At 42.5% G+C, this 22,603-nt stretch overlaps 1 protein-coding gene across 1 annotated transcript in view; it reads right to left on the bottom strand.

Annotated features, from left to right (window-relative positions):
- TBC1D30 (TBC1 domain family member 30) overlaps window positions 1-22,603 on the bottom strand; it is a 110,989-nt gene that overhangs the window by 81,957 nt on the left and 6,429 nt on the right. Inside the window, exon 2 of the mRNA XM_025402384.1 lies at window positions 18,883-19,047. Within this exon, the coding sequence (XP_025258169.1) occupies window positions 18,883-19,047 (165 nt within the window). The remainder of the gene's footprint in view (window positions 1-18,882; window positions 19,048-22,603) is intronic.

Below are 22,603 nucleotides of genomic sequence, written 5' to 3'. Positions count from 1 at the left end.
GACTCCAGCCTGGCAGATGCTGGGGCCCAGTCTGTACCCTGAAGAAGTGGTCCAAGGAAAGAGGAGCAAGAAGAGAAGGGGTCTGTACACACAGAGAACACTCTGAGCTCCCATTCCATCTTTCTACCACTCATCCTCTGAATAACTCTGTTGCATAACTGAGCAAACGTCAAGGTTTTTTAATTTTACAATAGGAGGTCTTTCCGGTAGTCTAATACCACTCAAACAAGTCCTTGTCTTGAGAATATCAAATCAGCCTTGACTTGCCTGAAATTCTCCTCTGTCAGCAACACCTTCTCCTAAGCATTTTCCTCCAATTTCATAAAAATACATAATTCTATCCTGAAATAGTATAAGACTCATTGGAATGTCAAGCTGAAACCTGGTACAGTTAAAACCACCGTTCGTTAGCTGATCATATTGGAAAGATGGATTCAGAATACTTCAAAATGTCAACACATGATGTGTAAAAATGGGAGTTGTCAAAAAATCTATTTCAATATACCACAACCTCCATTAGAACTATTATACTGTAATTTTTTATTGGCTTCTCTGACTTTATTCTGAAAGCTCACTGAGGATACTGCATATTTTTCTTCTTCTTTGCACCTTAGCACCCAGCAGGTATTCAATGCAGAACTTTTGAATTTATAAACAAATACATATATACATGTACACATTTAACATTTCAAAGTACTTTCAATTCTGTCTTCAAAACATTCCTAAGAGATAAGTAGGGCCAATATTATTGTCCATTTTACAGGTAAAAAGCAGAGGCACAGAAAACCAGAATGATGGCTGAATAGAGGTGTGGAGATAAGACTTTAATGTTTGGTTTTAGATTAAGGATAAAATGGCATACTTCTATCCTGGTTGAAGTAATCCAGCAGACATGGAAAACCTGATGAAGAAAGACAGACAAGAAGAAGGGTGATTCCTTGAGTGGGGAAGAAAAGATGGATGCAGGCTACCCCAGAAGAGCTGAACAGTTCATCTCGAGTTACGGGGGAATGTCACCTACACAGGTGGGAGCATGCGGACATTCACTTTTGATTGCTTACATTTTCTCTGTTAAAATACACAGCAAAAATCACCAGCTGAGTCGGGCGCGGTGGCTCACGCCTGTAATTCCAGCACTTTGGGAGGCCAAGGCGGGCGGATCACAAGGTCAGGAGATCGAGACCATGGTGAAACCCCGTCTCTACTAAAAATACAAAAAAATTAGCCGGGTGCGGTGGCAGGCGCCTGTAGTCCCAGCTACTCAGGAGGCTGAGGCAGGAGAATGGCGTGAATCCAGGAGGTGGAACTTGCAGTGAGCCGAGATCGTGCCACTGCACTCCAGCCTGGGCGACAGAGCAAGACTCCGTCTCAAAAAAAAAAAAAAAAAATCACCAGCTGAGAGTGATGGGAGAAAACAGGATGTAAAAAGGGGGAGAGAGAGAGAGAGAGAGAGGAGTAAGAACAGACTGAAGAAATACAATAGGATTGCTGGTGGCACCAAGGGTGTCTGTGAGGCTGGTGGTCACATATTTAAAGAGTCATCCCCATGATATGTCTTTCTGCAGCTGCAGTCAGCTAGGTAGGTGCAGAGACAGAATGTGCAGAGACTTGAGTTTAATCAGGCTTGGGGTTTTGCAAGGTGAAAATGACGAAGAGTGGAATAAATAAGTTAAATAAGTACACGAGTGAGTCATTATGCTGATGACCAAAAACTCGAAGCAGAGTTAGTAGGAAACCAAGCACTGGATGTTTATTGATCACTGCTAGGTCAAATACGCTGTGCAAAGTGACAGAACAGGAAGAATAGGATTCAAAGGAGCTTGTCTTCAGGAAGCTGTCACTATTAGGAAACAGTCCAACAGTTCCCAAACTTTTCTGTACATTAGAATAGCCCAGGGAGCTTAAAAATCACAATGTTCAGACCACACTCCATGCCAGTTAAACCAGAATGTCTGGGCTGGGGAGCCATGCATTAATAGCCTTTTTAAATTTTTCAGGTGATTCCAATATGCAGCAAAGCTTAAGAACACTGGAATAGTCTATTTTTTTTGCAGAAGACAATGGTATTTGAAGATTTGTGTGAAATTCCTAAAAGTAAGCATTCAGTATAAGTTATATTATCATCTTATATTTATTTTGCTGTTGATTAAAGATCTGACATAGGAAAAATGCAGTTGATTGTCCTACCAAATTAAAGAATCAATTCTTTCGGGGGAAAAGTATTTCTTTTAGGCTTGTATTTACACTTCATATAAAAGAACTTCAAATTGTGAGGTCTTAATCTTGATATGTTACTTGTTACTGTATTCCCAGCACCTACAATCATGTGTGGGAAATAGTAAACACAGAATATCTGTTAAATGAATAATACTCTTGATAGCCTATAAAAATGGTTTAATGTAAATGCCCCTTTTTAAACTATAAATGACAAAATATCCCCACTTCTAGAAGTATTCTCTCATAACTAAATACAAAAGTGGTCACAATACATATATATAGTAGTTCCAACAAAGTTTCCCTGTATTTCTTTCACATGGTGTCTATCTTATGTTGTATCACTTTTAGTCTTATAGGCTGTCTTACCCTTGTAGCAATACAGAAAACATAAATAGTATAATACTTCTCTCATGAAAGCTTAAAAGAAAGAGCTCCCCCTGCTGGCTGTATATATAGTTTTCTCTTGCCATAACTGACAAGAGAAAACAAACAAAAAACTCCTGAGTCATTAACCAGCTGAGTGAGTTTCAGCAAAGTTCACCTTTTCCAAGTTTCCCTTTGCTCAGCCAAAGCCTGTGGGTAAATGGAGACCATTTTTAAAAAATTTCTAGTAGCTCTCAATCACCATGACTAAGATTCAGATTTTTTTCCTACAAATCAACCCCTTTATAATGAGGTCATAAGAAACACAAGTAAATTATGACAAAACGAAAAAAAAAAACAACTCTTAACTTTAAGATGCTAAAGAGCTTAAAGAAAATCAGGGGAGGCCGGGCGCGGTGGCTCAAGCCTGTAATCCCAGCACTTTGGGAGGCCGAGACGGGCGGATCATGAGGTCAGGAGATCGAGACCATCCTGGCTAACACGGTGAAACCCCGTCTCTACTAAAAAATACAAAAAGCTAGCCAGGCGAGGTGGCGGGCTCCTGTAGTCCCAGCTACTCGGGAGGCTGAGACAGGAGAATGGCGTAAACCCGGGAGGCGGAGCTTGCAGTGAGCTGAGATCCGGCCACTGCACTCCATCCAGCCCAGGCGACAGAGCGAGACTCCGTCTCAAAAAAAAAAAAAAAAAAGAAAGAAAATCAGGGGAAACTGTTGCTAAAATATGCTGTATGCAAGCTCAATCAGTTTCTTTCATCTAGTCATGTTCTAAGTTATTTCAGGGTAGACCAGGCTGCTAATTATATATCAAAAACATACCTAACACGGTTATCAATATTAACAAATGTATAAAAATTCACAATTTTGCAGGCAAATTCCAAATTTAAGGCAAATCTACCCTAATCTGAATAACTGCTTTTCGTCTCTCAAAAGAAATGAGCTTATGAAAAAGGAAAAAGCACATCTCGGGTAAGACAGAAGATTGAAAAAAAAAATGCATCTAATTTTGGTTCCCACCAAAACCACACTAAAAATATTGTAAAGATAATTTTTTTTTTTTTTTGGAGACGGAGTCTTGCTCTGTCGCTCAGGCTGGAGTGCAGTGGCGTGATCTCAGCTCACTGCAAGCTCCGCCTCCTGGGTTCACGCCATTCTCCTGCCTCAGCCTCCCAAGAAGCTAGGACTACAGGCGCCCGCCAACACACCCAGCTAATTTTTTTGTATTTTTAGTAGAGACGGGGTTTCACCGTGTTAGCCAGGATGGTCTCGATCTCCTGACCTCGTGATCCGCCCGCCTCGGCCTCCCAAAGTGCTGGGATTACAGGCGTGAGCCACCGCAACGGGCTGTAAAGATAATTTTTAAATCATAACCCACAAGGACCAGAGTGAGGGGGAAAAAAAGGAGCATGGAGAATAGCAATGAATTTTTGAAGCTGGAAAAGTAAGCAAACATAAATTGACAGAGGATCCTAGAAAGCCAAATCCCAAACTAACAGGAAAGCTGAAATCCAACTTATGTTATACCACATAGTCCACAAGAGACTTGGGGATTGGCAACCAGTTCCCCAGAAGGCTTGACAAGGAATATGGGGTGAAGGTTGTTGAGAAATAGTTGGATCCCTCGTTCCTCTCTTCATAAGGTTGGCAACTACCCCTTTCCCACCCCTGCAAAAGTTTGAGTCTTATTTTTGAAGACAGTGATAACAGAGTCCTTGGAGGGTGAGTACTTTACCTAAAACAGGGACTCAATGGCCATATGCATACTGAATGCAGAGACTCCCAGGTCTCTTCACCCACCTCGGCTCCCAAAATACCAGGAGCCAGACTTTCACTCTTCAAGCAGGAGATCAGAAGACTCTTCCTTGAAAAATCTGACCAGCCTAGAAGAAAGACTTGAAGATACTGACCTGAGGGGTTCCACAGCAAAGGGACCATCCAGATGGCACTTCAATGAAGCTCAAAGTCAATAAGCCCTGCCAGGGAGCCCAGAGTTCAAGTCAGCGTTTACACTCCCACACCTAATTATGAGCAGACAGCCAAGGAATACCAGACATGTAAGGAAATCTTCTAAATATAATACAGTTTTGAAAGTTTCTTTCCTCCCTGTATAATCTTATCTCTTCCAAATTGTTTTCTGTTTGTCTGTTTTAGTCTCTATCATAATATCCTTAGAGCAATAAGAAAGTATATTGCATCTATGAAACAAGAACAGGATACCATATAAAAGAAACATTCAAACAGCAACCCAAAAAGATTCCTCAATAACAGGACTGGAAAATAAAGTTGAGGTAATCTCCAAGAAAATAAATCAAAAAGAACAAGGAGTTGGGAAGCGAGAAAGAGAGAAAACGTTACAGCCAGGTGCAGTGGCTCACACCTGTAATCCTGGCACTTTGGGAGGCCAAGATAGGGGGATCACTTGATTGAGACAAGGAGTTTGAGACCAGCCTGGGCAACATGGTTGAAATCCCATCTCTACAAAAAATCAAAAAGTAGCCAGGTGTGGTAGTGTGCACCTGTGGTCCCAGCTACTCAGGAGGCTGACGTGGGAGGATCACCTGAGCCCCAGGAGGTCAAGGCTGCAGTGAGCCATGATTGTGCCATTGCACTCCAACATGGGCAACAGACGAGACCCTGTCGAAAGAAAGAAAGAGAAAGAAAGAAAAGAAAAGAAAAGAAGAGAAAGAAAGAAAGAAAGAAAGAAAGAAAGAAAGAAAGAAAGAAAGAAAGAAAGATTACAGAACTAGTCTATAAGTTCCAACAGCCAAACAATAGAACCCCAGAAAAAGGAAAAAGAAAAAAGAAAAAGGAGGGAGAAAAAACAACAAAGAAATAATTCAGAGAAAATGTCCAGAACTGAATGACAAAAGTTGCCTGATTGAAAGAGCCTGTCTAGGCCCAGTGACAATGACCTGAGTGAAAACAGGCCCACTCCAAGCAACATGATCACTGTATTTCAGGAACACCAAGAACAAGGAGAATATTCCACAAGCCAAAGGGAAAAAAAATAAACAGTCTCGGATAAAGGATCAGGCATCAGAAAAACTTCAGCCTTCTCAAGAGCAACAAGACAAGTGAGAAGGCAATAAAGCAAGTATGGAATAGTCGATCAAAGCGCCTATACAGAATCAAGACATTTGACATTTTCACCCGTGCACAGTTACCAAAAATTTACTTCACAAGCCCCCTCTCTCAAGGGGATATGGGAAACAAAATAAAAAGAATAACCAAGAAAGAAATATAAGATCCAGGATACAAGAGATCCAACACAGGAGAGAGACAAAGAAAGCCTCCACAATGAGGCACCCAGGATGGCAATGCAGGCAGATGGAGCCAGCCAGTCGGGAGTGGAGCTGCGTGTCTCAATCAACAGTATCAACAGTCGTGTGAGGGAAGTCAACACAAGAGGCTTCCTGCTGCCGGACCATCTTTCTAACTTAAGGACAGAATGCCCAGGAGAACTCGCCCATATTTTCATCTGTACTTGTGGTTTTTGTTTGTTTGTGTTTTTGTTTTTTAGAGATGGAGTCTTGCTCTGTCGCCCAGGCTGGAGTGCAGTGGTGCAATCTTGGCTTACTGCAACCTCTGCCTCCCAGATTTTAAGCAATTCTCCTGCCTCAGCCTCCGGAGTAGCTGGGATTACAGGTACGTGCCACCACTTCCAGCCTTTTTTTTTTTTTTTTTTTTTTTTTGGTTTTTTTGGTAGAGATGAGGTTTCATCACGTTGGCCAGGATGGTCTCAAACTCCTGACTTCATGATCCTCCTGCCTCAGCCTCCCAAAGTGCTGGGATTACAGATGTGAGCCACTGCGCCCAGCCTATTTTTATTTTTTATTTTACTGAGTCAGGGTCTCACTCTGTCACCCAGGCTGGAGGGTAGCGGCACAATCTCAGCTCACTCCAGCCTCTGCTTCCCAGGCTCACACAATTATCATGCCTCAGCCTCCCGAGCAGCTGGGACTACAGATGCATGCCATAACGCCCAGTGCATTTTTGTTTATTTTTTGTAGTGATGAGATCTTACTATGTTGCCTAGGCTGGTCTTCTACTCGAAAGCTCAAGCAATCCTCCTGCTTCAGCCTCCCAAAGTAATAGGATTACAGGTGTGAGACCCCACACCCAGCAGGCTTGCTCTTTATTTTTTATTTAAAGCTCACCATGGCCTTGCTCCTGCTCCTAGAAGTAGGCCAAAGCACAATACTTCTGTGGGAATGGAGAGGAGAGCATGGAAAGGCCATGGTGAGCTTTGAATAAAAAATAAAAAGCAAGCCTCTCCCCCAACCTAGTTGATTATTCAATAACTAGCCTAGGCTGGGCACAGTACCTCATGTCTGTAATTCCAGCACTTTGGGAGGCCAAGTCAGGTGCATCATTTGAGGTCAGGCGTTCAAGACCACCCCGGTCAACATGGTGAAACCCCATCTCTACTAAAAGTACAAAAAAAAAATTAGCTGGGCGTGGTGGCACACACCTGTAATCCCTGCTACTTGGGGAGGCTGAAGCAGAAGAATCGCTTGAACCCGGGGGACAGAGGTTGCAGTGAACCAAGATTGCACCACTGCACTCCAGCCTGGGCAACAGAGCAAGATTCCATCTCATAAATAAATAAATAAATACTAGCCTAAAGCATAGCCTGGCGGAAGTCACATGGTTCGTTTATAACCTTGCCCTTTCACTTCTCCAGAAGGGAACCTAAAACCAGGTTGGGACCCAGAGACAGCACAGTTTATCTTCTGAAAGGTTTTATCTAAGAGAGCAACATTACCCTTTCCCTACATAACAAGGCTTGTGCTTGCTACTCTATTTTCCAGAACCATATATTGCTTAGGAACCTATACAGGAAGTGGAGAAAGTATAAAGAAAAACAAGGTAATGGTTAACACAAATGTGGGGGAGAGAGATTTCAACCAGGAAGGAGCACACAGGGAGCTTTCAACATGCCAGTGATACTTGTTACTCAACCTTGACCGGTGAATATCCACACGTATACACCTTTGTTCACTTATTCTTTAAAAAATACATATATGTATTACATTCTCTTGTTTATGATATATTCTATAATAAAAGATATTTTAAGTAGTAAGTGAATTCCTGTTTAAAATCAGTGAAATTGTTTTAACATCTTGAAAAACTAAAGGATCACCCAAAATATTCTTAATAATTTTATGCCTGCAAATAAGAAAAGTTATGGCAAATTATATATAATACACCAGGGATGATGCAAGAAGAAACAGAAGATACAAATAATCCTGTAGTTATTTTAAAAGCTGGATCGATAATTTAAAACCTTCCTACAGGCCAAGTATGTTAGCTTACGCCTTGTAATCCCAGCACTTTGGGAGGCTGAGGCAGGAGGATCCCTTGAGCCCAGGAATCTAAGACCAGCCTGAGCAGCATCGCGAGACCTTCCCCCATCACCCCCTCCATGCCTCCATATCTATAAAAAATAAAAAATAAAAAATATATATATATATAATATACACACACACACACACAAATTAGCCAGGTGTAGTGGCACACACCTGTAGTCCCAACTACTCAGGAGGCTGTGGGAGGATCACTTGAGCCCAGGAGGCAGAGGTTGCAATGAACTGTGATCACACCATTGCATTCCAGCCTGGGTGACACAGCAAGACCCTGTCTCAAAAAAAAAAAACAACAACAACAACAAAAAACAAAAAAAACCCCACCACTTCAATATTCTAAGGGACTGTCTTTTAAAAATAATTTTTTCTCTTCCTTTTACATTTCTGTATTTTCCAAAGTTTCCATGGGTGTATTACATTTTTAACACTTTATCATATTTTATATAATTCACATGCCATAAAATTGTACAACCATCACCACTATCTAATTCCAGAACATTTTCACCACACCAATAAGAAACCCATTCCATTAGTAGTCATTGCCCATTCCCCCACCCCCAGCCTCTAGCAACCACTAATCTACTTTTTGTCTCTACATATTTGCCAAATGGAATCATACAATATGGTAATTTTTGTGTCTGGCTTCTTTCACTTAGAATAATGTTTTCAAGGTTTATGATGTATCATGAGTCAATACTTCATTCTTTTATGGCTGAATAATATTCAATTATATGAATAATAATCACATTTGATATATCCATTCATCCATTGATAGACATTTGAATTGTTTCTACTTTTTGGCTATTATGAACAATGCTGCTATGAACATTTTTGTACAAGTTTTTATGGGAACATATGTCTTCAATTCTCTTGCGTAGAAATCTAGGACTCAAAATGCCGGTTGGGTAGATTATTTTTATAATTTTACAAAGAGAATTGTTTTTTAGTGGAAAATGTTGAGTTTCAGTGCCATCAAACTCGGGACCACACAAATTCTTTTCCTGCCACAGAGGACAAGGTATTAATGAAGAGAAGACACTCATTATGAAAAGAAAAAGATTACTCACCTATTTCACAAATCATCAGTCTCTACAAGGCATTTTAGGTATTTATCATAGTAAGAGTTAATCACATTATTATCAGGATGTGAGAGTGGACACATTAACAAAATTAGACTATAAGCTGTCTAAAATTTTTATATTTATCAGCAAAGCTAAAATAAAGATAATATTTCTGCATATATTCACATTTTGTTCATGTTTTTTTTTTCAGTTTTCAAGTGACAGCTAGATTTTATCACTTGATCTGTAAAACTATTTCACAAATTCAACCAGCATAACTTAAACGTTTACTGTACCAATGCAGGAAATAGCAAAACTATACAATGCTAATAATTAATATGACCTTCCTTCTGCTTTCATGAGAAACAGGTTAAGCAAACCACTTAAAAATCCTAACATCAAAATCAACAAGTTTTTGTGGGGACATATGTCTTCAATTCTCTTGGGTAGAAATCCTGACCAAATACTCTTTGTATTCTTCTAATTGTGCCTTGAAGCTTTTAGGTGTATTTTCCTGCACACTAAGCTACATTTGTTCAATAATCCATTTGGCCCAGGAAAGATAAAGTACTGATTTCATATGCAAACTATGCTAAAGCTGCACATTCTAATAAACCAGAAACTCTGTATTTATAACTCATGTTATAAATTTTTTCTTGCTCAGTTGTATTCCAATAACATTACAGTTATCTATCTAATTGCCAAGAAAAAGTAGAACCCTCTTATGTCACAGTTTATAATGGAAAGTGTGGACTTTTGAGATACCTATCTTCAGATCCCATCTCAAACACTTACCAGCTGTGTGATGCTTGCCAAATTACTTAACCTTTCTGAATCAATTTCCTAATAAACTATGCCTAGAGCTACATACCATTTTGGAGTTGCTATGAGAAATAAAAGCAAGTTTGGCAAAAAGTGTGTACTCAATGAATGGTAACAGCTGCTGCTACTCTTATTATCAATTTTTAGTATTAAATTGTTTATACCATGGTTATCCTTAGATAAATGGTTAAATATAGGTGTCAGGCCTCTGAGCCCAAGTCAAGCCATCGCATCCCCTGTGACTTGCATGTATATGCCCAGATGGCCTGAAGTAACTGAAGAATCACAAAAGAAGTGCAAATGCCCTGCCTCGCCTTAACTGATGACATTCTACCACAAAAGAAGTGAAAATGGCCAGTCCTTGCCTAAAGCGATGATATTATCTTGTGAAATTCCTTTTCCTGGCTCATCCTGGCTCAAAAAGCTCCCCCACTGAGCACCTTGTGACCCCCACTCCTTCCCACTACAGAACAACCCCCCTTTGACTATAATTTTCCTTTACCTACCCAAATCCTATAAAACGGCCCCATCCTTATCTCCCTTGGCTGACTCTTTTCGGACTCAGCCCACCTGCACCCAGGTGAAATAAACAGCCATGTTGCTCACACAAAGCCTGTTTGGTGGTCTCTTCACATGGATGCGCATGACATTTTGGTGCTGTGACTCGGATCAGGGGACCTCTCTTGGGAGATCAATCCCCTGTCCTCCTGCTCTTTGCTCTGTGAGAAAGATCCACCTATGACCTCTGGTCCTCAGACCAACCAGCCCAAGGAACATCTCATCAATTTTAAATCAGGTAAGCGGCCTCTTTTGACTCTCTTCTCCAACCTCTCTCACTATCCCTCGACCTCTTTCTCCTTTCAATCTTGGCACCACCTTTCAATCTCTCCCTTCTCTTAATTTCAATTCCTTTCATTTTCTGGTAGAGACAAAGGAGACACGTTTTATCCGTGGACCCAAAACGCCGGCACCGGTCACAGACTGGGGAAGGCAGCCTTCCCTTGGTGTTTAATCATTGCAGGGACCACCTCTCTGATTACTCACCCACGTTTTAGAGGTGTCTGACCACGCTGCAGGGACACCTGCCTTGGTCCTTCACCCTAAGTGGCAAGTCCCGCTTTTCAGGGGGAGGGGCAAGCACCCCAACCCCTACCTTCCCTGTGTCTACCCCTTCTCTGGTTTTCTGGGGGAGAGGCAAGCACCCTGACCCCTTCTCTCCCTGTTTCTACCCCTTCTCTGCTCTACTGGGGGAGGGACAAGAACCCCAACCTCTTATTTTTACAGCCCCTCTTATTTTTGAGCCCCAGTCTCTTATTTTTGCGCTCCAATAACTTAGTTCCGTGCACCGACCCCTTTCCCACTTTTCTGGAGGGCAAGAACCCCCGAACTCCTCTCTGTGTCTCTACTCTCTTTTATCTGGGCTTGCCTCCTTCACTATGGGCAACCTTCCACCCTCCATTCCTCCTTCTTCTCCCTTAGCCTGTGTTCTCAAGAACTTAAAACCTCTTCAATTCACACCTGACTTAAAACCTAAACGCCTTATCATCTTCTGCAACACCACTTGGCCCCAATACAAACTTGACAATGGCTCTAAACAGCCAGAAAACAGGCACTTTAGATTTTTCTATCTTACAAGATCTAAATAATTCATGTCGTAAAACGGGCAAATGGTCTGAGGTGCCTGCCGTCCAGGCGTTCTTTTACACATTGGTCCCTCCCTAGTCTCTGTTCCCAATGCAACTCGTCCCAAATCTTCCTTCTTTCCCTCCCGCCTGTCCCCTCAGTCCCAACCCCAGGCGTCGCGGAGTCTTTCTAATCTTCCTTTCTACAGACCCATCTGACCTCTCCCCTCTCCCGCCAGGCTGAGCTAGGTCCCAATTTTTCCTCAGTCTCTGCTCCCCCACCCTATCATCCTTTTATCACCTCCCCTCCTCACACCCCTGTCCAGCTTACAGTTTCGTTCCTCGTTCCTCGACTAGCCCTCCGCAACCTGCCCAGCAACTTCCTCTTAAAAAAGTGGCTAGAGCTAAAGGCATAGTCAAGGTTAACATTCCTTTTTCTTTATCCTCTCCCAAATCAGTTAGTATTTAGGCTCTTTTTCATCAAATATGAAAAAATTAGCCCAGTTCATGGCCTGTTTAGCAGCAATCCTGAGACGCTTTTCAGCCGTAGACCTGGAAAGGTCACAAGGCTGTCTTATTCTTAATATGCATTTTATTTTATTACCCAATCTGCTCCCGACATTAAATAAAGCTCCAAAAATTAAATTCCGGCCCTCAAACCCCACAACACGACTTAATGAACATCGCCTTCAAGGTGTACAATAATAGAATAAAGGCAGCCAAGTAACAACTTATTTCTGAGTTGCAATTCCTTGCCTCCACTATGACAAACCCCAGCCATATCTCCAGCACACAACTCCAAATGCCTGAACCGCAGCTGCCAGGGGTTCCTCCAGAACCTGCTCCCCCAGGAACTTGCTACAAGTGCTGGAAATCTGGCCACTGGGCCAAGGAATTCCTCCTAAGCCATGTCCCACCTGTGCGGGACCCCAATGGAAATCGGACTGTTCAACTCACCTGGCAGCCACTCCTAGAGCCCCTGGAGCTCTGGCCCAAGGCTCTCTGACTCCTTTCCAGACCTTCTCGGCTTAGCGGCTGATACCTTTATTCCCTCTTTGGTGACTGATCATGCACCCCTTACCATCTCATTAAAACCTAATCAACCTTACCCCACTCAACACCAATATCCCATCCCACAGTACGCTTTAAAAGGATTAAAGCCTGTTATCACTCGCCTGCTATAGCATGGCCTTTTAAAGCTGTAAACTCCCCTTACAATTCCCCCATTTTACCTGTCCTAAAACCAGACAAGCTTTACAGGTTCGTTCAAGATCTCTGCACCTTATCAACCAAATTGTCCTGCCTATCCACTCCGTGGTGCCAAACCCATATCCTCTCCTATCCTCAATACCTCCCTCCACAACCCAGTATTCTGTTCTGGATCTCAAACATACTTTCTTCACTATTCCTTTACACCCTTCATCCCAGCCTCTCTTTTGCTTTCACTTAGACTGACCCTGACACCCAACAGGCTCAGCAAATTACCTAGGCTGTACTGCTGCAAGGCCTAACGGACAGCCCCCATTACTTGAGTCAAGCCCAAATTTCTTCCCCATCTGTTACCTATCTCCGCATAATTCTCGAATAAAAACACACGTGCTCTCCCTGCTGATTGTGTCCGGCTAATCTCCCAAACCCCAATCCCTTCTACAAAACAACTCCTTTCCTTCCTAGGCATGGTTAGTGCGGACAGAATTCTTACACAAGAGCCAGGACCACGTACTGTATGTACCTGGGACCGCATACTGTAGCCTTTCTGTCCAAACAACTTGACCTTACTGTTTTAGCCTAGCCCTCATGTCTGCGCACAGCACCTGCCACTGCTTTAATACTGTTAGATGCCCTAAAAATCACAAACTATGCTCAACTCTCTACAGTTCTCATAACTTCCAAAATCTATTTTCTTCCCCCAACCATCACTCAGGACAATGCTTATGCTAATAAGTTAGCTAAAAAAGCAGCTAGGTTCCAACTTATATCCCTCACGGCAGTTTTCCTCCTTCATATCGGCCACTTCCACCCACTCCCCCACTGAAACTTCCACCTATCAATCTCTTCCCACACAAGGGAAATGGTTCTTAGACCAAGGAAATTATCTCCTTCCAGCCTCACAGGCCCGTTCTATTCTGTCATCATTTCATAACCTCTTCCATCTAGGTTACAAGCCGCTAGCCAGCCTCTTAGAACCTCTCATTGCCTTTCCATCATGGAAATCTATCCTCAAGGAGATCACTTCTCAGTGTTCCATCTGCTATTCTACTACCCCTCAAGGATTGTTCAGGCCCCCTCCCTTCCCTACATATCAAGCTGGAGGTTTTGCCCCGCACCCAGGATGGGCAAATTCACTTTACTCACATGCCTCCAGTCAGCAAACTAAAATATCTCTTGGTCTAGGTAGACACTTTCACTGGATAAGTAGAGGCCTTTCCCACAGGGTCTGAGAAGGCCACCGCAGTCATTTCTTCCCTTCTGTCAGACATAATTCCTCGGTTTGGCCTTCCCACCACTATAGAGTCTGATATCAGACCAGCCTTTACTAGTCAAATCACCCAAGAAGTTTCTCAGGCTCTTGGTATTCAGTGAAACCTTTATATCCTTCACCGTCCTCAATCTTCAGGAAAGGTAGAATGGACTAACGGTCTTTTAAAAACACACCTCACCAAGCTCAATCACCAACTTCAAAAGGACTAGACAATACTTTTACCACTTTCCTTTCTCAGAATCCAGGCCTGTCCTCGGAATTTTACAGGTTACAGCCCATTTGAGCTCCTGTGTGGACACTCCTTTTTATTAAGTCCCAGTCTCATTCCAGACACCAGAACAACTTAAACTGCACCCCAAAAACTTAAGAGCCTAAAAACTCACCAACCAAGTCATTATGCTGAACCCCCTTAGGCTCTCTCTAATTAGATATCCTAGGTCCTCCCAATTCTTAGTCCTTTAATACCTGTTTTTTCTCCTTCTGTTATACAGACCTTGTGTCTTCCGTTTAGTTTTTCAATTCATACGAAACCGCATCCGGGCCATTGCCAATCATTCTATACGACAAATATTTCTTCTAATGACCCAACAATATCACTCCTTACCACAAAATCTTCCTTCAGCTTAATCTCTCCCATTCTAGGTTCCCACGCTGCCCCTAATGCTGCTTGAAGCAGCCCTGAGAAACATCGCCCATTCTCTCTCCATACCGCCCCCCAAAAAATTTTGCCGCCCCAACATTTCAACACTATTTTATTTTTCTTATTAATATAACAAGGCAGGAATGTCAGGCCTCTGAGCCCAAGCCAAGCCATCGCATCCCCTGTGACTTGCACGCATCCCCTGTGACTTGCATGTATATGCCCAGATGGCCTGAAGTAACTGAAGAATCACAAAAGAAGTGCAAATGCCCTGCCTCACCTTAACTGATGACATTCCACCACAAAAGAAGTGAAAATGGCCAGTCCTTGCCTAAAGCGATGATATTAGCTTGTGAAATTCCTTTTCCTGGCTCAAAAAGCTCCCCCACTGAGCACCTTGTGACCCCCACTCCTGCCCACCAGAGAACAATCCCCCTTTGACTGTAATTTTCCTTTACCTACCCAAATCCTATAAAACGGCCCCACCCTTATCTCCCTTGGCTGACTCTCTTTTTGGACTGAGCCCACCTGCACCCAGGTGAAATAAACAGCCATGTTGCTCACACAAAGCCTGTTTGGTGGTCTCTTCACATGGACGTGCATGACAATAGAGGGGGAAAAAGTATGCTCTTCTATAACACAATATTGATCTTGTCTTTCTTATTCCCAGTCCAGTTTTAAAACAAGGAGATACTACTGTAAGGCTTGGTGTAGGAAACCATAAAATGTAAGTAGCTGTATCATTTGTGTTAGAAATAAAAATGATCTAGCCATTTTGGTTCATAATTTATATTTACTTTTGACTCTTATTTCAAAATTACTATAGTCCCTTTTGTGTATTAACAAGAAATAACCCAATTTAATAAAACAATAAAATAGTTTCTATTCTATAGCATATTATAGAAGGAGAAAAACCTGTCAGGTGAGGTGGCTCAAACCTGTAATCCCAGCATTTTGGGAGGCCATGGAGGGCAGATTGCTTGAGCCCAGGAGTTCAAGACCAGCCTGGGTAACATGGTGAAACTGTGTCTCTACAAAAAATACAAAAATTAGCCGGGCATGCTGGCACCCACTTAAGTCCCAGCTACTTGGGAGGATGAGGTAAGAGGATCACTTGAACCCAGGAAGCAGAGGTTGCAGTGAGCCAAGACTGCAGCACTGCACTCCTGGGCCTGGGCGACAGAATGAGACTATCTCCAAAAAAAAAAAAAGAAGAAGAAGAATAAAAAGAAGAAGGGGAAAAGTCACTTATGCAAAGAATTATAAACATCAAATCTATGTGGAGGCCAAAATGGGGATTATCTGAACTTCTGCATACTAAATACAAGAAACTCAATATGTTATTCAGTGTGATAGTAAAATCTCGACTTTTTAAAAAATCTCAATTCTTTAGAATTAGTTGACTTTGAGGAAAGAGGCAAAACATGCAACTACTGGAATCAGGGATTTAGTCATGAAACATCTAACCTCTGGCGTTTTAAGATAGGTAAATAACCATGTAGTCAAATTTTTGACAGTGTCTATATCAAGATACAGTATCCTATGATGAGAGTAATAATTCGAATGCAGTTATTTCTTACCAAAAAACATTCTGTTCCATTAAATAGGGTCTTATTAGCAAAGAGAGAATTGAACTCTCAGGGAAAGGTGCCAGACAGCCCTGTATTCTCTGAAATGCAAAACCCTGACTGTAATTAAAGAGACAAACTCTAAAATACATAGGAAGGATGCATTGACAAATTCGTGAATTACGCTGAGAGCTTGTGGGCACATTTTTCTAAAATAACATAAATGCCAGCCCTTCCATAAATCAAGCAAATTTCAATTCCAAATGATGATCAGTCCCTAGTAACTACCAAATAGAATCCACCAATCTGTGGCCCTGCACTAGCCTGACATTCCTCTCTGTCTCCTGAACTTGCTCCACCCTCCCTTATACTTTCCCACACATCAAAAACCCATGCATTTACCATTCTGTGCTTTTAGCTGCTGCTACAAACAATAATAATGAGTAGGATATAAACATAGTTGAAAGGAGAAAACTCAAAACCAAGGTATCTCATAATAGAAGGGGAAAACATTTTTTAACTTGACGTGTAAATCAATCAGAATTAATGGAAAACTATCAAATACTTATAATACACGCCAGCTTTCAATAGCTACACACAAATCACACACACACACACACACACACCCTTCTCTAGCTATGTCAGACAAGTGCTTGACTCTGGAGAAAAGCCTATTCAAAGTCTACTCAATCGCATTCCTGTTTGGTATGAACCATAGTGATATTACGATAATCAAGCAGCACTCTTTTTTTTTTTTTTTTTTTTTTTTTGAGACAGAGCCTCACTCTGTTGCCCAGGCTGGAGTACAGCGGCACAATCTTGCCTCACTGCAACCCCCGCCTCCCGGGTTCAAGTGATTCTCCTGCCTCAGGCAGGAGTAGCTGGGATTACAGATGTGTCACCACACCCAGCTAATTTTTATATTTTTAGTAGAGATGGGATTTCACCATGTTGGCGAGGCTGGTCTCGAACTCCTAACCTCAGGTTATCTGTCCACCTCGGCCTCCCAAAGTGCTGGGATTATAGGCGTGAGCCACCACGCCTGGCCTGCAGCAATCTGTTAATATCCATTAGGTAAAACCTTCTTTAATAAACAGCATAAATAATACTTTAGGGATAACAAACAGAAATATAATAGAAGCAAGAAAATACAGGATTTTTAATAATAAACATAAGAATGAAATTTAAGCGATTAATTTCATTACCAGAAACTAATCAAACCCCAAAAATTTTTTCATGAAAACAAACACATCTTAATTTGCAATTATGAAAAAAAAGCACTCTAGCACATGTCAATTTACATATAAAATGTGACAGAGTAAAAGAGCAACAAAAGGCAACTTCCACAATCGCCTGAAAACCTGTCAGGCATTTTATCAAAAACATCATTGTGCCTATATTTACCATACCTTAGCATACTGTTCTGCCATGCTGCATGTTAATAAAGAATGCAAAACAAAAATAGGTAAATATTAGCAGAATAAAACATAAGGCTATTGCATGGAGAATTTTTAAATTAATTCATGAGGTTTTATACCTAGTATTTAATATGGATCAGCAATTTAGCAATTTATTTTTAATTGATTAACAAACCACACAGCTCCCACACAGTTCTTAGTTATGATTATGCAAGAAATAGGTTACATTTGCTAAAATATTTTGCCATCTTCAGATTTCAGAGCAAGTTGTTAAAGTCCTGTTACAAGAATCTATTTATTTAAATCAATTATTTAATTCACTTACTGTAGCAACACACAGAATAAGAGAACAAGGACATGCCTTTTAGGCTATGTCTGTGTGATGCTGTTTTATTTATTTATTTTTATTTTTATTTTGAGATGGAGTTTCACTGTTGTCGCCAGGCTGGAATGCAATGGTGTGATCTCGGTTCACTGCAACCTCTGCTTCCCGGGTTCAAGCGATTCTCCTGCCTCAATCTCCTGAGTAGCTGGGACTACAGGTGCCAGCCACCATGCCCAGCTAATTTTTAGTAGAGATGGGGTTTCACCATGTTAGCCAGGCTGGTCTCAAACACCTCATCTCAGGTGATCCACCAGCCTCAGCCTCCCAAAGTGCTGGGATTATAGGCGTGAGCCACCGCACCCAGCCAGTGATGCTGTTTTAAAAATAAAAATTTGTCTGGGCACAGGGGCTCACGCTTGTAATCCTAGCACTTTGGGAGGTCAAGGGTGAATCACCTGAGGTCAGGAGTTCGAGACCAGCCTGACCAGCCTGACCAACAAGGTAAAACCCCATCTCTACTAAAAATACAGAAATTAGCCAGGCCTGGTGGTGGGCACCTGTAGTTCCAGCTACTCGGGAAGCTTAGACAGGAGAATTGCTTGAACCCAGGAGGCAGAGTTTGCAGTGAGCCAAGATCGCGCCACTGCACTCCAGCCTGGGCGACGGAGCGAGACTCTGTCTCAAAAAATAAATAAATAAAATAAAATTTTAATCATTATTCAGCATGAGGTAAAAATATTATCAAAGTAAAGTACTACCTCAAATCTAGAATAATCAATCTAAGGTTGTAACATTAGACATGAAGTATACATTTCAACTGAAAAATAGGAAGCTGTCTGAGTTGTTCCTTGTTCTTAGTTCTGAGGGTATAAGCTTGCATTTAAAAGTTTTCAATATATTCAAAAACACAGACTGTTGGCTCAGCTTTCCTAACATTCTAGTCGCATGTGGCAAAAGAAGTAACCCTATTCCAATACTTACTTCTCTTCTGTGACACAGCCTGCAAGCAGGCAGTCACAATATCACAGTTCCTCTGCACTTTATGCAGAAGCCTATCTTTCTGCTTCAGATGCCGAAGTAACTTGGCCGACTGGATGCCAATTCTGTACTTTAGCTCTCGAAGGATCGCCTTCAGTTCATTAGTGTCTATCAGTAAAGAAAAATAAGAATAACGATTAATACCTTGAGAGGAATACAAATTCCAATGTGATATTAGTCCAAAGATAAATAGAACATCCATTTAAACCAACTAATTCTAGGTTTTCACTCAAGATTACATGTACATGTATTCAGCTAGGGCATACTGATCAAATATGTCACTCATTTATCTGCCCTGTCCACGAAACAGATACAGTAAGGTAAATATATCCTTAAGCCTATCTGTAACATGTAAGAAAAGACTCCTGCTTTTACCATATCTAGTTCTGGCTGCAAACTTACCTTTCATTGCCTGAAAACTGGCGTGTATATTTTGTACCACTGAAGTGTTCAGATGGTAAGCTTGTTAGAAAAGAATCTTCTTTAGTCTGTAACATTAATAATAAACCTAACAGCTGATTTAAAAAAAAAAAAAAAAAGTCTTTAAAGGCTAGGCGCGGTGGCTCACACCTGTAATCCCAGCACTTTGGGAGGCCAAGGTGGGCAGATTACTTGAGGTCAGGAGTTGGAGACCAGCCTGACCAACATGGAGAAACCCCATCTCTACTAAAAATACAAAATTAGCTGGGCATGGTAGCACATGCCTGACCTCTCCCCTCCTCGCCAGGCCCAGCTAGGTCCCAACTTTTCCTCAGTCTCTGCTCCCCCACCCTATAATCCTTTTATCACCTCCCCTCCTCACACCTGGTCTGGCTTACAGTTTCGTTCCTCGACTAGCCCTCCGACACCTGCCCAGCAATTTCCTCTTAAAAAAGTGGCTAGAAAGGCCGGGCGCGGTGGCTCAAGCCTGTAATCCCAGCACTTTGGGAGGCCGAGACTGGCGGATCACGAGGTCAGGAGATCGAGACCATCCTGGCTAACACGGTGAAACCCCGTCTCTACTAAAAAATATAAAAAACTAGCTGGGCGAGGTGGCGGGCGCCTGTAGTCCCAGCTATACGGGAGGCTGAGGCAGGAGAATGGCGAAAACCTGGGAGGCGGAACTTGCAGTGAGCTGAGATCCGGCCACTGCACTCCAGCCTGGGCGACAGAGCGAGATTCCACCTCAAAAAAAAAATAAATAAATAAATAATAAAAATAAAAAAGTGGCTAGAGCTAAAGGCATAGTCAAGGTTAACGTTCCTGTTTCTTTATCCGACCTCTCCCAAATCAGTTAGCATTTAGGCTCTTTTTCATCAAATATGAAAAAATTAGCCCAGTTCATGGCCTGTTTAGCAGCAACCCTGAGACGCTTTTCAGCCCTAGACCCGGAAAGGTCACAAGGCTGTCTTATTCTTAATATGCATTTTATTTTATTACCCAATCTGCTCCTGACATTAAATAAAGCTCCAAAAATTAAATTCCGGCCCTCAAACCCCACAACACGACTTAATGAACATCGCCTTCAAGGTGTACAATAATAGAATAAAAGCAGCAAAGTAACAACTTATTTCTGAGTTGCAATTCCTTGCTTCACTGTGAGACAAACCCCAGCCATATCGCCAGCACACAACTCCAAACACCTGCACCGCAGCTGCCAGGGGTTCCTCCAGAACCTGCTCCCCCAGGAACTTGCTACAAGTGCCGGAAATCTGGCCACTGGGCCAAGGAATGCCAGCAGCCCGGGATTCCTCCTAAGCCGTGTCCCATCTGTGCGGGACCCCAATGGAAATCGGACTGTTCAACTGGCCTGGCAGCCACTCCCAGAGTCCCTGGAACTCCGGCCCAAGGCTCTCTGACTCCTTTCCAGATCTTCTCGGCTTAGCGGCTGAAGACTGACGCTGCCCCATCGCCTCAGAAGCCTCCTGGACCATCACAGACGCTTTGGGTAACTCTTACAGTGGAGGGTAAGTCCGTCCCCTTCTTAATCAATACAGAGGTTACTCACTCCACATTACCTTCTTTTCAAGGGCTTGTGTCCCTTGCCTTCATAACTGTTGTGGGTATTGACGGCCAGGCTTCTAAACCTCTTAAAACTCCCCAACTCTGGTGCCAATTTGGACAACATTCTTTTATGCATTCCTTTTAAGTTATCTCCACCTGCCCAGCTCCCTTATTAGGTCAAGACATTTTAACTAAATTATCTGCTTCCCTGACTATTCCTAGGCTACAGCCACACCTCATTGCTGCCTTTTCCCCCAGTTCAAAGCCTCCTTCACATCCTCCCCTCGTATCCCCCCACCTTAACCCGCAAGTATAAGATACCTCTACTCCCTCCTTGGTGACTGATCATGCACCCCTTACCATCTCATTAAAACCTAATCACCCTTACCCCACTCAACACCAATATCCCATCCCACAGCACACTTTAAAAGGATTAAAGCCTGTTATCACTAGCCTGTTATAGCATGGCCTTTTAAAGCCTGTAAACTCCCCTTACAATTCCCCCATTTTACCTGTCCTAAAACCAGACAAGGCTTACAGGTTAGTTCAGGATCTGCGCCTTATCAACCAAATTGTCCTGCCTATCCACCCCGTGGTGCCAAACCCATATCCTCTCCTATCCTCAATACCTCCCTCCACAACCCAGTATTCTGTTCTGGATCTCAAACATACTTTCTTTACTATTCCTTTACACCCTTCATCCCAGCCTCTCTTTGCTTTCACTTGGACTGACCCTGACACCCATCAGGCTCAGCAAATTACCTAGGCTGTACTGCTGCAAGGCCTCATGGACAGCCCCCATTACTTCAGTCAAGCCCAAATTTCTTCCTCATCTGTTACCTATCTCGACATAATTCTCATAAATATACACTTACTCTCCCTGCTGATCGTGTCCGGCTAATCTCCCAAACCCCAATCCCTTCTACAAAACAACAACTCTTTTCCTTCCTAGGCATGGTTAGTGCGGTCAGAATTCTTACACAAAAGCCAGGACCGCGTCCTGTAGCCTTTCTGTCCAAACGACCTTACTGTTTTAGCCTAGCCTTCGTGTCTGCGCGCAGCGGCTGCCACCGCTTTAATACTGTTAGAGGCCCTAAAAATCACAAACTATGCTCAACTCTCTACAGTTCTCATAACTTCCAAAATCTATTTTCTTCCCCCAATCTTTGCTCAAGACAACACTTATGCTGATAAGGTAGCTAAAAAAGCAGCCATCAAAAGGCATCAGGTCCCATCACTCAGGACAATGCTTATGCTGATAAGTTAGCTAAAAAAGCGGCTAGCTTCCAACTTCTACTCCCACCTACTCCCCCACTGAAACTTCCACCTATCAATCTCTTCCAACACAAGGCAAATGGTTCTTAGACCAAGGAAATTATCTCCTTCCAGCCTCACAGGCCCGTTCTATTCTGTCATCATTTCATAACCTCTTCCATCTAGGTTACAAGCCACTAGCCAGTCTCTTAGAACCTCTCATTTCCTTTCCATCATAGAAATCTGTCCTCAAGGAGATCACTTCTCAGTGTTCCATCTGCTATTCTACTACCCCTCAGGGATTGTTCGGGCCCCCTCCCTTCCCTACACATCAAGCTCGGGGATTTGCCCCTGCCCAGGACTGGCAAATTGACTTTACTCACATGCCCCGAGTCAGAAAACTAAAATATCTCTTAGTCTGGGTAGA

The sequence above is a fragment of the Theropithecus gelada genome, chromosome 11 (assembly GCF_003255815.1).
Source record: "Theropithecus gelada isolate Dixy chromosome 11, Tgel_1.0, whole genome shotgun sequence".
In the NCBI taxonomy this organism is placed as follows: Eukaryota; Metazoa; Chordata; class Mammalia; order Primates; family Cercopithecidae; genus Theropithecus; species Theropithecus gelada.
This window is presented reverse-complemented; position numbering and strand designations above follow the sequence as displayed.